Source organism: Oculina patagonica, chromosome 8, assembly GCF_052425735.1.
Source record: "Oculina patagonica isolate OP01 chromosome 8, crgOcupat, whole genome shotgun sequence".
In the NCBI taxonomy this organism is placed as follows: domain Eukaryota; kingdom Metazoa; phylum Cnidaria; class Anthozoa; order Scleractinia; family Oculinidae; genus Oculina; species Oculina patagonica.
This window is the reverse complement of record NC_135765.1, coordinates 14,248,396-14,265,597: the sequence shown is the minus strand read 5'-3', so window position 1 is coordinate 14,265,597 and position 17,202 is coordinate 14,248,396. Positions and strand designations below refer to the sequence as shown.

General features: G+C 37.8%; 2 protein-coding genes and 1 long non-coding RNA gene across 5 annotated transcripts in view; 2 read left to right on the top strand and 1 right to left on the bottom strand.

Moving 5' to 3' along the window:
- Positions 1–1,412, bottom strand: part of LOC144663864 (extracellular protease-like) — a 34,774-nt gene extending 33,362 nt beyond the window's left edge. For 2 of the 3 annotated variants that reach the window (XM_078524941.1, XM_078524944.1), the window contains exon 1: positions 1,302–1,412. The gene's annotated coding sequence lies outside the window, so the exon portion shown is untranslated. Of the gene's footprint in view, positions 1–1,271 lie in introns of all 3 variants that reach the window. The other variant, XM_078524942.1, reaches the window with a different exon arrangement.
- LOC144663902 (uncharacterized) overlaps positions 1–17,202 on the top strand; it is a 284,797-nt gene that overhangs the window by 98,938 nt on the left and 168,657 nt on the right. The gene's annotated exons all lie outside the window — the stretch shown is intronic.
- Positions 2,692–8,019, top strand: LOC144662332 (uncharacterized). Its single transcript, XM_078523121.1, has 3 exons — positions 2,692–2,831; positions 6,683–6,786; positions 7,229–8,019. The coding sequence occupies exons 2-3, from the start codon at positions 6,683–6,685 to the stop codon at positions 7,683–7,685; spliced, it is 561 nt and encodes a 186-aa protein (XP_078379247.1). The 5' UTR covers positions 2,692–2,831; the 3' UTR covers positions 7,686–8,019.

Below are 17,202 nucleotides of genomic sequence, written 5' to 3'. Positions count from 1 at the left end.
TAAAGAGTAATTATCCTCTCCACTCGCTTGAAGTTCGTACACCAAATCGAGAGAAGCCACATATCTTACCTAGCTGTTAGTGTTCTAAAATTTTCTTACAAATGATACCCACTAGACAGGAGCCTTGACTTTCAATATTGTTAAGAACTGGATGTGATGTGCAGCTTTCCGTCCTAACCAAGGATTAAAAGGGTAGGGATGTTTTTGTCCTTGTTTTAGGAAGGAATTCATTTCAGCTATTAAATCATTTCTCATTTCGTTCGTTTCATCGAAAATAATTGTTATTATATAAGATTAGAATATAAAATTAACAGCGAAACCTAACAGCATTGATATGCAACTGGCCTCTGGGGTTAAAATTTGGAAACTGTTTGTTTCAATCCATTTTACTGGTTTAGATGTCCAGCTTATGGTTCTTTTCATATTTTTTTTTTCATATATGCGACACTGGTGATAGGAGATATTTTTCTCATTGAATTCTCAAGACAAATCGTTCACAGAGTGAAATGGACTACGTGCAAAGAAGAACATAGTCTTTCGCCTCCTTGACGACGGCAATGATTTTTACAAACACGTTTAAAGGCGTGAAAGTCCTGTATATATCTATCCAATTATTGATGTATATTTCATTTTATCTAAAATGAATTTTACTACTATATTTTAAAATATATACGAATAGTACAAGTATGTACCATTTAGTGTCGCGGGGTATTGCACATCCGTTAATTTGGTTGGTTGTCACGTACTATAAGCTGACTATTATTTTGCCGAGGGTCGACTTTCATTTTCGCGTATGTTGTTAAAATTCGGGGTTTCAACATTGGATTTACTTTGCATATTGTTACAAAACCATGTCAGATATATTTTTGATGCCAAGGTAGAAAAAATTGCTTTAGAAATAATCAAACAACTCACGGCGCTGTCGTTTTCTAAGATGGATAGTCTGGTCGGCTATAACTCGTAATCATTTTGTTCTCTCGAAGGAAAACTCTTACTCACACTCTGTTAACCAATTTAATTTCTCTTTTAGGGTGATCTTAAAAAAGGGATTGTAACATTAACACCTCGTTATTATTTTAAATTATTTGCGGATCGCCTATCGGTCAAGAAATTTAAAGTAGCCTTCTTTAACTTTGCGCAACAAACAGCAACAGATTTTTAAAGAGTAATTATTCTCGCCACTCGCTTGACGTTCGTGCCCCAAATCAAGAGAAGCTACATCACCTACCTAGATGCTAGTGTTATAAATTCGTCTTATAAATGTTACTTACTACACAACAGCCTTGACTTTCAATATTTACCTTTAAAGTCAGCAAAAGATTCTTTACAGATTATCTCTCTGTTAAGAACTGGGTGTGATGTGCAGCTTTCTGTTCTTTAAAAGGATTAATAGGGTAGGGGTGTTTTTGCCCTTGTTTAAGGGGTGAATTTCATTAGCGCGCATGGGGAGGAATACATAACGGCGTTATGTCATAGAGCATTGTTATATCTCATGAATTAAATGACTGACAGATCTTTTGAGCGTCTGACCGGCTTGACTAAGATCTCTACAAGCACAAAGAAAGGTCTTGTGTTGAAGTATCTGAATGACAATAATACAATAGCCTTCATTTCAGCTTTTAAATCATATTTCATTTCGTTCGTTTGATCGAAAGAAATTGTTATTATTTAAGAATAGAATATGAAATTAACAATTAAAACTAACATCATTCATATGCAACTGGCCTCTGGGGTCAAAATTTGGAAACTGTTTGTTTCAATCCATTTTACTGCTCTGGAAGTCAAGCGTTCGGTTCTTTATATAGATATGCGACACCAGTGAGAGGAGAGATTTTTTCCTGTGGAATTCTCAAGACCAATCGCTCCCAGAGTGAAATGGACTACGTGCAAAGGAGGATATGGAGTTTTGCCCCCTTGACGACGGTAATGATTTTTTAAAAAAAGGTTAAAAGGTGTTAAAGTCCTATATATATCTCTAAAATTATCAATGTATTTTTCATTATATCTAAAATGAATTTTACTTTCTTTTAATACTCACCTCTATGAGTGAGAGTGAGTATTAGAATATTGCAAGTATATGTACCATTTGGTGTCGCGGTGTATTGCACATCCGTTAATTTGGTTGGTTGTACGTGCTATAAGCTGACTATTATTTTGCCGAGGGTCGAACCCTTTTAACGTGTTTGTAAAAACATTACCGTCGTCAAGGAGGCAAAACTCCTTCTTCTTCTTTGCATGTAGTCCATTTCACTCTGTGAACGATTGGTCTTTAGAATTCCATGAGAAAAAATCCCTCCTCTCACCGTACCGTATACGCTGGATTTCCAGAGTAGTAAAATGGATTGAAACAAACAGTGTCCAAATTTTGACCCCAGGGGCCAGTTGCAAACGAATGCTGTTAGTTTTAGCTGTCAATTTCATGTTCTATTGTTAAATAATAGCAATTTCTTTCGATCAAACGAACGAAATGAAAAATGATTTAAAAGCTGGAATGAAGGCCATTGTATTTTTGTCATTCAGATACCTTCTCAGAAGACCTTTCTTTCAACTTGTGGAGATCTAAGTCGAGCCGGTCAGACGCTAAAAAGTTGTGCGAATCATTTTATTCATGAGATATAACAATGCTCTATGACATCACGCCGTTATGTATTCCTCCCCATGCGCGCTAATGAAATTCCTCCCTAAAACAAAGACAAAAACATCCCTAACATATTAATCCTTTGAAAGGACAGAAAGCCGCACATCACATCCAGTTCTTAACAGAGCGATAATCTGTAAAGAAGCTTTGGCTGACTTTAAAGAAAAATATTGAAAGTCAAGACTCTTGTGAAGTAAGTAACATTTGTAACAAGAATTTAGAACACTAACAGCTAGGTAGGTAATGTGGCTTCTCTCGATTTGGTGTACGAACGTCAAGCGAGTGGCGAGAATAATTACTCTTTAGAAACCTGTTCCTGTTGGTTTCGCTAAGTTAAAAAAGGCAACTCAATTTCTTGACTGATAGGCGATCCGCAAATAATTTGGGAAAATAAAGAGGTGCTGTTATTACAATCCCTTTTTTAAGATCACCCTAAAAGAGAAATTAAATTTATTAACAGAGTGTGAGTTAGAGTTTTCCTCGAGAGAACAAAATAATTAAGAGTCGTAGCCGACCAGACTATCAATCGAAAAAAAAGACAGCGTCGTGAGTTGTCAGATTATTTCAGAAGCAATTTTCTTTCTACATTGGCGACATGCAAAAATATATCTGATATGGTTTTCCAACAATATGAAAAGACAAACTACTGTTGAAACTATGAATTATAACCGCACACGCGAAAAAGTCGACCATCGGCAAATAGTCAGCTTATAGCACGTAAAACCAACTAAATTAACTGATTTGCAATATTTTGCGACACCAAATGGTACATACTTGCACTATTCTGAGATATTTTATATAACGAAGTAAAATTTCTTTAAGATGTCACGAAAATAATATCCATAATTATAGAGGTATATAGGCCTTTGTCGCCTTTTAACGTGTTTGTAAAAATCATTACCGTCGTCAAGGAGGCGACACTCCATGTTATTCTTCCACGTAGTCCATTTCACTATGTGAACGATTGGTTTTGAGAATTTAATGGGGAAAAATCTTTCCCTTCACCAGTTTCGCATATGTATATAAAGAACCATACGCTGGGCTTCCAGAGCAGTAAAATGGATTGGAACAAAAAGTTGTAAAATTTTGACCCCTGAGGCCAGTTGCATATGAATGTTGTTAGTTTTAGCTGTTTATTTTATATTCTATTCTTTAATAATAACAATTTCTTTCGATCGAACGAACGAAATGAAAAACTGATTTAAAAGCTGAAATGATGGCCATTGTACTATTGTCATATGCATTCAGATACTTTCACACAAGACCTTTCTTCAAGCCGGTCAACGCTAAAAAGTTCTGTCAGTCATTTTTATTCATGAGATATAACAATGCTCTATGAGGTCACGCCGTTATGTATTCCTGCCTTTACGGGCTAATGAAATTCCTCCCAAAAAAGAGAAAAACATCTCTACCCTATTAATCCTTTTAAAGGATAGAAAACCGCACATCACATCCATTTCTTAACAGAGAAATAATCTGTGAGGAAGCTTTGGGGTTTGTCAAGTAAATAAATTTTTAGAATAAGTTACATTCGGGTGATGTTCTTTATTAAGTTGTGCATTTTAAGGTAAGGAGGTTAGTTTCTTACCAATGCTAATAAATAAAAGGCAAATATTGAGCTGCTTTGATCCCAAAATTTACATTTAAACTTGTACGATCCCAACTAAATGTCTTATATTGTGACTTTATACAGTGGAATGCAACATAGTATGCAACTGTACTAGAATGCAAGGAGGCTGCCACAACTTTGGCAGAAAAATACTGTCTTGAAATAATGTATCCTGATTAATTCTTGTTGAAATGCACCTGATAGTTGTCTTCACTGACTGTACAATATGTGATGCATGATTTGTCCAATAAGTCCAAAATATTGTTATTAAATCTTAGAGGAAATACACACACTAGAAGTGAAGTCCAGGAAGTAAGGTTGATACAGTATCTGGATTTACTCAAGCTTAAATGCGGCTAAAAGTTGTCTAAACTGACTGTACAATCCGTGATGCAAGATATGTCCAATAAGTCCAAAATATTGTTATCATTTGGAAGTTATACACACATACAGTACAAGTGGAGCCCAGGAAGTAAAGTTGATACAGTGGTGAGCCAGAGAAGGGTCTTTTTTGGTGAATCCAGAGATGTTTAACACAGTTTCTTTTTAACTTGAATGTTACTGCTACATGGTTAACTGCTGTGTGTTGTTTGAATATAGCTGTCACTCACAGTGTGGACTGGGCTTTTTATTATTGTATTGAGACCAATAAGTTCTAGCCAGTTCCAATGCAATGGACACCATCACACATACATATACAAAGTGTATCTTGACAAGATGAAGATTGAAAACGTTGGAGTATTCGACTACACCTGTTCAGCCACACCAAGCTTATTAAGAAGTTCTTTGAGCAAATTATTCCCTCCTTCCTTTATAGTATTAGGTTTTTTTCATTGATTTCTTTCCAAATAGCTTTGTGTTGGTTCAAAAGACTAGTATTATCAATATCACTTAAAGGATACAATAATTGATTTTTTTTCATTGGAGGCTGAGGGAAATTAAATCTTACTGTTTTTGAAACTTCTTTTTACAGGTAAATGAATGTTTATGTTCTCGACGAGAAACTAATATATCAAGCTCACAGCCACTTGCGGGTTTTGAACAAGAGTTGGTTTTATCAACAAATTCACAAACTTTTTCATCTGAATGGTCACCAAACTTTGGTGCACCTTCAATTCATAAAAGTCGGCATATGAATGTGTGGCGAGCCACGTTGTTGAAATTCAACTCGATAAAACCAATCTGCTATTTTTTCCAGGGGTGCACAATCACTTTGCAAAAATTTTACAATCAATTGCTGAGCATGGAAATTAAAATATCTTGCATATGTGTCAGGATCACTTTGAATTAACCTTGATTTTTCCTCCCACGAAAATGCATTTAATTGATCATCACTGTACATTCTATGATCAGTTAATTCACCTAAAAACCTTTGTTTCACCTGCAGAAAAGCTACAAAAAAGAGTTGCAGTTCCAAGTTGTCTTATCATGGCAAATAAATCTTTCTTAGACCTCTCAAAGTATGGCGGGGAACCACGAAGAGTTCTTAGAAATCGTTACCCTTCATTCAAATGAACTAATTTGTCTAAAGCACTTTCTTTTTTTAACTCCCCTGCGGTTAGTCTCTTTCCGTTTGCTTTATACTTTCGTAGGGCAATCTGGCACTTGCCTAAAATTATTTTCATTTGCAACTTTTTCAGTTTAAAGAATATATTTTCAATACACTGAGCAACTCTACGATCGGATCGCCTTAACGCTGATTTTCACATGTCACTATAATGTATATTTCACCTGGTACAAAGTTCAAAATCTTTTCACGTTCAAAATCTTCTACAAAGTCTGGGGATGTTAATATTGTGTCCAAAGTACCAGCACATATTTCAGATTCAACAATTTCATTCCAAGGATCTTCTATTTCCCTTTCAGTGGGACAGTAATCCTTTGAAAGATCTATACTAGAAAAATGCACATCTGTTCCACTAGATGAGCATCTTGATACATTCAAAGCTACTGGAACACCTACTAATGCTTTAAGAGAAATAGCGTTTGCTAATCCATATCCTTTTTAACATGTTTTCACAAAAAAACAACATTTTGGGGGTCACGCATTTTATATCTGAACAGTTTGACCACAAGCACAGGAGTATTTCATTACTTCTTGGCAATACTGCTAAATGAACCTTTATTCACATTTACATCAGACCCTCGTTAAGCTATCTTCTACTCATGTAGTGTTGTTCTCATATTTTTCTCATATTTCATCGCTATTAAAGAAACGTATCTTGCCTCTAATTGCCAATCACAAGCAGTTTTAACATCTGAAGGTTATCCTTAGACCCACTTTAAAACTAGTGCATTGTTTGGTCTGATTTAGTACTCAAGCAGCTGGCGCGCACGGGGAAATGTTGTCCTCGAAAATTAATTTTCGCCTTTAAAAAAGATGAACAAGTCAATTACAGCTTACTCTTTTTTCCCTTTTCAATGAATAATTGCAGATGAAAGTCATGTTGCTGGCAAAGATACTTGTCTGGCCGTTCCTGCTAGTCGCAATGGCGGTAAATGGAGACGACAATATACTGTCGGATTCTCTCGAAACTAAGTGAGTGATTGTAAACAAAAAAAAAGCTCTTAATTAAAAAAAAAAAACATTGAAAGGTAAATAAAGGAAGGGATGTGCTTATAACTTTCCTCACCCCTCAAACAAAAATAATTGTGCATGAGTTACCTTTCCCGATGTCAAATAACTGAGAAAAGTTTTGGCTTAATTCACTGCGGGAGGGTGAATCAATCACATTTGTTATTTATTTATTTATTTTTTTTTCAATTTTTGATGTTATTGTCATTGTTCATGTTTTCCTTTTTCTGTTGTGGTTGTTTTTGTTGTTGTTGTTCTGCTCTTGTTGTTTTCATGCTAAGAAATGAAAGCTTTTCCAAAGGTTCTTTGAAGATTTCTTAAAAAAAGAAAATAACGGCTCAAATTTGTTACCCAATTTGTTGTGTTTTACGCCCATATTTTGACAAATTCATGTTTGCTTTGACAGGCTTTTCTCCGCTTCCATCGTGTGTAAGCGTTCTTACAAAACTACCGAGGATGTCAAGTGCGATTTCCACTTGAAGAACAACGGTGACCGCGCATATTCTGTGCTCACGTGGAACACTCCGCTGAACAAGTTAGCGCCGAAAGGTCTGGTCGTCACCCGAGATGGAAAAAAATTGAAATATGACGGCATCTTAATGAAGCGCGAAGCTCCGGGTCGTCGCGATTTCGTGACCATTGCTGCTGGAGAAACCGTCTCGTCGAATTTTGATCTTTCTTCTGGTTACGACACGGCCAAGCCTGGAACGTACACTGTCGCACTGGACGATTACTTAGAATATACAGAAGGACGCGCTAGTGACATACATGTAAACCCAAATACCGGTATCCAGGAAAAGCTAGCTCACCTTTCGTCCCCAGCTATTAGTTTCCAAGTGGTTGGGCTGGTTCATGTTCCTTAGGGAACAATCGGACAATGGGCGCGTTCTTTGTCAGGTGTCAATAATTTTGGGGTTTCCGGTGTCAATGAAAGTTTTCCTTCCATGCTATCAGTTGTCAGTTAGCCATAAATGAAATCCTCTATTTGAAAATTTCCTTTCTGAGATCTAAACAATTGATCAATGTTTTTAAACGGGTCTAAAGGCTTAGTATAGCGTTTTTTGTGTGAGGTACTGTGGTTCTCAGGATAGGTTATAGGCTGCAAGATTGTAATAACCATTTGATTTGATTTAATTATAAACGGGCTAATGGAATAAAGAATGTCTAAACTCTCTAAAAAGAAGGCTCTTTCTTTAAACACTTGCTTATTATTATCTTCACAATGTGTTGCATTTTTCAAAAAAAGGATGATTAATATTTATCTTAATAACACTGAACTAATATTTTTTTTGTCGCTTTTTATTCACGCGACAACTCTGCCGGCGCGGTTTCGTGAACCCCATTTTGCTCCATCGTCGTCATCTGAAAGTATTGTGATGTCAAATGGATCATTATAGAAGTCGTTTTCGAGAATTTAAGAAAACGGCCTACCCAAATAAAACTACAAGGATGGAGTATTTAAACAAAATGCTTGCAGTGCGAGTTGTAGACGGATCACTGCTCACGACCAGTGAATTCAGATATCTTTTTAGGCATTTTAGTGTGTAGTATCACTTTTTATACCATGCCATAGAAAATACAGCCAATCAGAATACAGGAAAGCCGTTGTATATTCGACGGTATTCAACCCAACCTTCCCATCGTGCAATGCGATCTTATTCTCGATGAAATTTAGTAAGCGTATTTTCTATGACATGGTATAAAATAGTTACACAACACTTTCTCGTGGTATACTATGGAACATCCCACTTGTCACTTGCATTTTCTTTGTATACACACTCGCCAAAAGGCTCGTGTGTATACCGAGAAAATACAAGTGACTCGTGGGATATTCCATAGTATACCACTCGAACGCGTTGCATAACTATTATTTATTTTTTTCTGAAGCATCTTTCCGGTCTGGAATCCGGAATCCTTGAATTTGATTGGCTGTTGACGCGCGTTCCGCCGGTCCAGTTTTTTCTGATCCGGACCGGCTTTGCGAATTTTTTAACTTTGGTCGCTGGGCTAGGGCTTTCCACAACTTGCTCGAGATTTCCCAAAAAGTTGCCCGTAATTTCTCAAAAAGTTGCTCAAAAGTTGCTGCAAAAATTCCAAAAAGTTGCTTCTGACAATAAAAGTTGCTCGAAAGTTGCTCCAAAAAATCCAAAATGCTGCTTCTTATAAAGAGAATTTCTCTAAATATATGCTTATTTTTTTTTCCCCCCCCAAAAACCCTCCCCCCCCCCCCCCTTTAAGAAAGCCTTTTTAATAACCCCAACACCCCCAAATCCCTGATCAGGTCCACCAAAACCTTGGTATGTCCACAAGTACCATACCCGACACCTTATCATTGTCGAGATTGAATAGTATTCCCTTATTCCCTTTGAACGTTACATTTCTAAGCAGTTTTCTGCAATTTTACAGCAAAAGAAGTATCTTTATAACATATTAAGGGGAAAATTTGTTAAATAACAAGGTTTTCTTTAATTGAGAAAAATCGTGAAGATATCGATGACGTCATGTTTGCTGACGAGTTTTGTAAAAAGAATGAGCCGATAGTTAAAACGTCTTCAGATGTTCCACTAAAATATTCGGCAAACTTCGTAAATCTTCGGAAACGTTCGTATGGCCTTTGAACAACACTCGGATAATCTTCGGAGATCCTCGGTCTGGAAATTGCTCAAAATGTAACAAGTTGCTCGAGAGGAAAAAAGTTGCTCCAAGGGGAAAAAGTTGCTCGAAATATAAAAAGTTGCCAAAAAGTTGCCGAGCAACTTGTGGAAAGCCCTACGCTGGGCTAACAAACAAATGAAAGTTTTGCTCTGCAAAATCGAAATTGCTTCTTACCAACCGTTGTAGATGTGAAAGGACAGAATTACAGTAGAATTAAAGACATCGAAGTTCTTCAAAAGGCGAGTATTCATTTCTTTATCGACAAAATCGAGTTCTAGTTTACCGTTCGTAGTTTGAAGTTGTTTATTTGTGCAGTTCGCAATCATTTTCACGCCATTGCGGTAAGCTGCACGGGTTTTAAACTTCAGTTATTCAAAAACTGCCTTGTTAATCGGCCACTTTTCGCCGAAACAAAACAATAGTTGCCATCATTCAAGAAAATGAGATTCTTTAATTAAAAACAGTGGAAATAATTTTAGCAAAATTGTGCCGTAGGTCCAAACTACGCAATTTCATTCAGTTCGCACTGTCCATTCACACACAAAAACAATTCTGCCGGGAATAAACGTAGAGCTTATTGATTCGTTAAATACAAATGTGTAAAGTTATAGAAACTGTCTTTCAGTCCGATATAGTACTTTTTAGTCAAAGAAATTTATAATATCCTACGAACAGGAAGGCCGAAGTCGATTTTCAAGAGTTTAGTTTTATGAATGAGAATGCTTTGACTCGATTTTACATGTGTGCTCTATTTAGTACTTCAGTTTCTTTCTTGAATCTGTTCAGTGAAAATTTAATATGCTGAACCTTTCTGCGAGTACGTTGTGTTTTAAGCGATTCTATTTTCGGAATTAAATAACAAACGGCATTTTTCACTCTCGCTAGCCCGTGAATCGAATCAACATTGAAATGACGCGTGTATACAAACAAAGATTTTGTGACACAATCTTTCCAGGTTTCTTTTTAAAAACATAAATAAAGTAGGAAAAAAATAAAAATGTTATTTGCCGGCCTAGGTCGGTCCGTATAGGGAAAAAACTGTGCCAGTTTTTTTTTTTTGTGTGACAGTTTTTCCCTATACGGACCTCCCTGCCGGCAAATAACATATATATATTTTTACAAATGACAACTAAAAATGCACAGCGGTACTTCCAACTAAAATGTCTGATAAGAGATGTATTATCCAACGTTATTTTTTCTCGAAGTCCCGACTTTTATCGTTGTTAAATCTTTCGCGCGGTCAGAAGAAATGAGAGGACTAAACAAAACCTGTTTAACTTGTCTTGTGGAGCCAAATATCGTGAGATATTTGAACATGTTTCACGTTACTTGCACTGCAATGAGTGTAGTTGGATAATAAATAATAGTAACAGTTAAGCTTAATTCTTGCTGCCTTAGCTGAATGCTTTTTCCTTGTTATGAAAAAAAAAATATCAAAGTATCAAAGTATAAGCGTTCTTAAGACCACTAGAACCACGATGAGCATTCTTGTCGATTATTGATCATTTTGATTCTGTGTGGGAGAGTTTTGGTTCTTTACGAACAAGCGAAGATTCTTTTTAATTTAAATAACTACGCGAGCGCGACGTGCAAGGCTCGACCATAAGAGTGAAGCGTGTTCGTGAAACGTGGAGCGTGGAGCGTGGAGCGTGGAGGAAAGCGTTAGTGAAAATGGTTCGATTCGTTACCCTAAGGTACTAAAACGCTATTTTAAACACTTAAACGTAAGTCCCCACACTCAGGGCTCCTGACCCTGGTAATTGTAGGAAAAACAACGTTAGTATACTCGCGCGCCTCGCGCGGGATTAATTACTGAGCGTCGCGTCACCCGCTCGCAACTGTTTCCAACACGCACGTGTGATGCCTTCGTAAACACGTTTCACAAAGAATAAAACCGCCAGGTCGGCATAAAACGCTCTTTGCTTGGGACCAAAAACAGTTCAACTTGAAGCTAGCAAGCCTAGAGGACTAATTAGCAACTAATTAGAGCATTAAGCAACTTCAATGTTTCTTTTTGTGCTATATGTCTGGACCAATTCGCTAGCAATGGTTCTAACATTAACCATCCTATCAGTAAGGACGTATCAGTGAATTTTGAAAAACAAATCGCTCCAAGATTTCGCAATAATGCTGACGTAAGCTGTTACCATGGCAATTCTTAATTGGTGCCGTCGGTAAATGTTCGAGATTTCATTGCAGGAGTATTAAAAAATGCTAGTAGTCGATAGAAAGTAGCGATGGCGAAAAATAACACAACTAAAATGTTGAGTTAAATTGCATTATACATTCCAAAATCCAAATATTTTAAGCACGTCAGATGATATATACTCCGGTATAACGGGCAGAACTAAAATTTATTAAACAGCTAGTTGCCGAAATTGATTGAGTGATGCAAATTATATTACTTTTCACGCTAGGAATTTGGTGTTCAAGGCTTATTTCGTATTCTGAAGATTGGAAATTTTGGCAACGGCGATATGAAACATGCCAAAGATTAAAATTATTTTCTAGAGAAAAAAGCTCCCCAACACACAAACTAAATAATCAAGCAATACGTAAGCTTCATGTTTTAATGCAAGTGACTGCGTGAACATTACATTTCCACTCGAATATATTCTGAATGAATGAAGTGTCGGGCATTGGCAAATGCACGTTCTGAGAAATAACAGAAGCAAAAATCATACATTTGGCCGACTATAGTAAGAGTAATTTCCCTTATTCGAAAAATACACTAATGAGAAAATCAATAAAGAAAGAAAGGAAAAATATTAACTGCGACTCGAGTGAAAGTTGATTTTCACTACGTTACAATCTTCAGTAAATTAGTTTTAACACCAGCTCCAAAAAAGTTCATTGTTACTTTTTAGTAAAATTTTTCGGCTTTTCACTCCAGACGCATCACCGGCCTATGCTTAAGTTACCTAAAAGTATATAGCGGCTTGAAGACATCCTCCCACAGCTGCAAAGCGATATCCTCGTCGATTGACTCCAATCCCACCTCTAACTCGAACTTCCTGAATCCGGGTGGACACTCCTTCTGTAACTCTTTCAAAGTTTTTCTTTTCAATCGTACTTCTCCGCTACTTTGAGCGTTGTCAACGGTGGTGCGGTGATCTGCTCGGATCTGCCTGTTTGCCTGTTTCATTTGGTTACCACTCTCGGAATTTCCAACCAGTTTTCCTTTTTCGTTTCTCTTTGTTGCTTTCGCCAGGTTTGCTCCCATTTTCCGTCAAGAAATCTGGAAATGAACGTTCTCTTTGCAACGTTCTCGAAGTACTGAAAGGAAAAATTCGGCCCAAGTTAACGTTCGCTACCCGATAGATTGAACGGCGAGATCACAGTGTTTGTTTGCGCTCTTTGCTGCGGGATGTGATTACGACACGCTTGTGTTAATTGGCGCTGCTAATTGGGTGTTTTTCCTACGTCAGTGGCTGACTCGTCCCCAGTCGTCTTTTGAGTCCGTCGTGAGTCTAGAAGGGAATCATGGGAAGGAAGAAGCAGAGCCTTTCCTCCTTCCCATCATCCTTCGCATCCTGTAATTTTCGCTTAAGAGACGACTGGGGACTAGTCAGCGTCAGTAAAACTGTTTTCAAAGACTTCTTCCTAGAAACGCGATTTTGAAATCGAACGTTTCGCCGTGCTTGCTCCCAGTGCGTGCTCAAAGTTTTTCTCTTCTTCTAGTCAAATAGAAAATTCAGCGCAAGAAAACGTTCGCTACGCAACTGAATCCGATGTCAAAAACACATTGTTCACACTTCCGTGCTCCGAGATGTGATTTATACACATTTTCCCGTTTTTCAAAACAGGAAAATGCGTGAAATTACAAAGTTACAAATTAAATTATAAACGAGCTAAAATGATATAATTTAATATAATAAATTTATTCATACATCAATTCCGTGATGAAAGAGGAACGACGTTCAAAACACTGGTAATTGTAATTATTATTGGCGGCATCGATCACTGAGATTTGTTTGGGTCAGCTGCCTGCAGGCATCAATACCGTACACTATGTCATCTATATATAAAGCTAAAGCATGACTTAACTCGTGTACAATGTATCCCGAAAGACTTGGAGAGCTTTCGTATCGACCAAGAATGCTGAAGTAAAGGACAAGATGCGAATGAAGGGTTACTGAATTGCTTAATATTATGACGACAAAAAGGGGTTGTTTCCTTCACTTTATGAAATAAATAGAATCGGCTGCCTTTCATATCTTCCCGGGAATTGTTTCACTCAAACCGTTTTTGTTGTACTCTGCTACAGGCCTTTTCAATTAAAGTTCAACCAAGCCGTGGGTTGTTCTTCTTTTTCCCGCGAGTTGATTCTCTTTTGATGTTGTTGTTTGTTTGTTTTTATTTTATTTTATTTTATGTTTGTCGTGAAATGCTTTCTTTCCTACTGTGAGTTAATTATCTTTGCCGTAATTTGATTTTCGTTTATCACGATTTTTTCATTTGTTTTGAGTTTATTTCTTTCTGCCGCCGTTATTGTTATTGTTATTGTTTTTTGTTTTGCCGTTTGTTGCTTTTCTTCTAGCTTGATTTGGTATAAGTACTACTAGATCGCGATTATTAAGGTCGACATAGTTGCCATAGCAACCATGTTAAGACAAAGTTGTTATTTGTAATGATTTTTTCTAGTTTTCGTCACTTATCTTGCAGTATCGCCAGTCTATTCTATCGCCTCAGCTGCATGCTTGAACTCAACGTAATATTTCTTTGGGCTATCAACAGTGAATATAAGTTTTTTTAAGCAATGTATATCTGTTTTTCCTTCAAGTTTAACGGATTTTGTAAATTTTTGTCATATTTTTCAATTCTTAGAGTAAAAACTTTGCGCGTTTGCGCGCTCGTTGCTTTTGAAATGGAAATTTCTTATCAATTTTATGCTTAAAATTACATAAAATTGTAGTCTTTGGCGTGCAATTCCTCTAAATTTAAGTGTCTATTAAAACAATTAAGTTACTTCGTTCCCGTTTTCGATTAACGGTGTTGACTTTCCGCTAATAGAAGACGAGGGCGAGTATTGTTTATTGTAGTAATATTTTATCATTCCTCTCAAAAAATCCTCTTTGGAGAGGACTTTTAATTTCCTTTTCCTTTGTAGAACGATTGTGAAGAGGCCAGTTGACAACTTAATGATGCTACCAGGTGTATTTTGCGGAAATAACAAAACTAGAATTAAATGAAGTTTCTATACAGTCAACCATTAAAACACTCAGATAAACGTAGCGTATCCCATTGCCAACATTAACATAATATTTTTTCTTCTTTTCGTCTGAAAACCACCTAAAAACTACTTATTAAAATCTTATTTCTGCACATTTCGTTTAATTTATCATGGAAACACGTCCTTTTTAACTCGAAATTCCGAGTTTTGGTGCGGGCCTTCCCTTCCTCCTTCCTCCTTCCTCCTCCTCCTCTCGCCTTCTCCTGCGGGGGTCCCTCTCTCTTCCGCTTTCCCGTCTCCTTGTCCTCCGGCGTGCCCGTCCGCCCGCTTTGGCCGCGTCCTCTCGGCTGGCCGCCGGTCGGTCGGCTCCGGGTCCCGCGTCTCCCGCCTCCCCTTGCCGGGCTCTCTCGCTTCTCTCTCCTCCTCGCTTTCCGTGCTCCGGGCCCCGCTCGTCCCCCTCCCCCCCCCCTCTCTCTTGCCCCCGTCCTCCGTCTCTGTCCCCCGCGCCCCGTCCCGCCTCCTCTCCCCGTTGCCCCCCCCCCTGGCCGCGTCCCCTTCCTCTCCCCCTCTCCTCCTCTCCTCCCCCTGTGCGTGCTGTCGTCCTCGTGTGGGGGTCCTCGGGGCCGCGGTCTCCTCGTGGCGGCCCCGCTGGGGCGCTGCGTGGGTCGCCGTCTGGGGCTCGCGCCCCTGTCCGCTCCCCCCCCGTGGGCTCTTCCTCCCGCGCGGGTCGCTCGTCGTCTCTGTGCTGCCTCCATGTTTAAGACTTCTGCCCCTACTATTGAGGAATTTTGAAGACCATCGGGTTGAAAACTAACTGATGCATGATCAAAACAGCAATCAAACAATCAATACAATCAATCATCCACACAGTTTGTGTTCATATACATTTATATACATATTGCTAAAGATATCAGTCAAATGCAATATGCAAATTTTATACAACCTATTTAATCTACAACTTGCTTTTCCAACTGATTAAATTCGGTAGAATGTTATTTTTTTTGTTTAATTCGGACTTCTGGTCGGAGTAGGAACTTAACTGCGAAGAATAAAGTGGCTAATGAACCTAACCTAGCGAGCAGATCTAAAGATCGTGTTCAAAAGAAGAAAGCTAAACGCGGCCAAGGAAATAACATATAGTCTTTTTAATTAAAAGCCGCACACTCGACGTAACTTTCAACCTTTTGACAATTAACATAAAACTTGTCTGACCGTGTTTTTAACTTTTTGTCTTACTTCTCGACCTTCCAGCAATAAAGAACTGGTTACATACATGACATTAGAGAAAATTGCACAACGTTACACGAAAATACCCAACGACATCAAAAAGTGGAAATGATACGTGACTTATACATCACAACCGCGTGGGCCTAAATGTGTATGGTAAATAAATCTTCAACCTACTAGTTAACTAATTTAACCGACATCAATAGATACTATCTATCTATTTGGAAATTCTATATTAAGTTTAGATTACATTCCCCTCCATTCTTTCCATTAATGTTATCCTAAGTTCTTATTTTTAGTGCATATGATACTTTTCAGTTGCAAACAACAAAAATTTAAAGTAACATTAAATTTGAAACCTTGAATAACTTTTGGGAGTCCTTTGTTTCTTAAACGACACTGACCCAAAAATGATACTTACAACGCATAAGAAGAAAACTACCGCCCGAACTCGCCTCAGAGTTACAGTGTGTCTGTATCTCAACCCCATCAATAGAGCGAGAAGTCTGTCCACACTTATTGCGGTCATTGTTAGCAGAGACACTGCAGACAATATTGTGAAACTGACTGAAGTAATGGCTGCGGAGTAAAAACAATAATCACTTTTTAAATTGTCTTCTTTAACCAAAAACTTGTTATACAAAGCAGTGCTTGGTTCTGAAATAAGGCCAACTAAAAGATCACTGATTGCGAGGCAGCGATACAGAAGTTTCGACGGCGGATGGAGGGAAGACTCCTTTTGCAACGCGATTAGAATCAGCGTATTGTCTGATATTGCAGTTATGGAGAAGAAAACGTTTATAGCAGAAAATAACAACCAGTGTTTTCCTGATGAACGGGTTGTGCAAAGCAGAGCTTGAATTGTCGTCTCGTATTTTTCATTAACCGTATAGTTTTCCATTCCCAATAGAGGTTTGCGTTTTATGAAAGCTGAAAGTTGGTTAGGCGCGATTGTTACAATCAGCTCATTGTATGCAATAAAGAGGTTAGAAGTGGGTCACATGGGGTTGGTGTGAGTCACTTTGTTTTTGCATGAAGCGGGTTCAAACAACACGCAATTCAACAAAGTGCAAACATTGTTTTAATGGGATAGAGAAGGTGGGGGGGGGGGGGGTTGGTGGTGTTATTTGATGGAAATTACTTGTAAAATATAATGCCCCCTTTCTTCATTTCAACTTGGAAAAGTCAAGCTTATTTTTTTTTTTCAATTTCTGTCTTAGTGGCCTGAAATACAGCTTAAAATCTTTTAACAGCTCCCATCTTCCTTTAACACATTTTATTTTAAATATATCTTCACCTTGATGTTTGAGACGCATTTAGTGTAC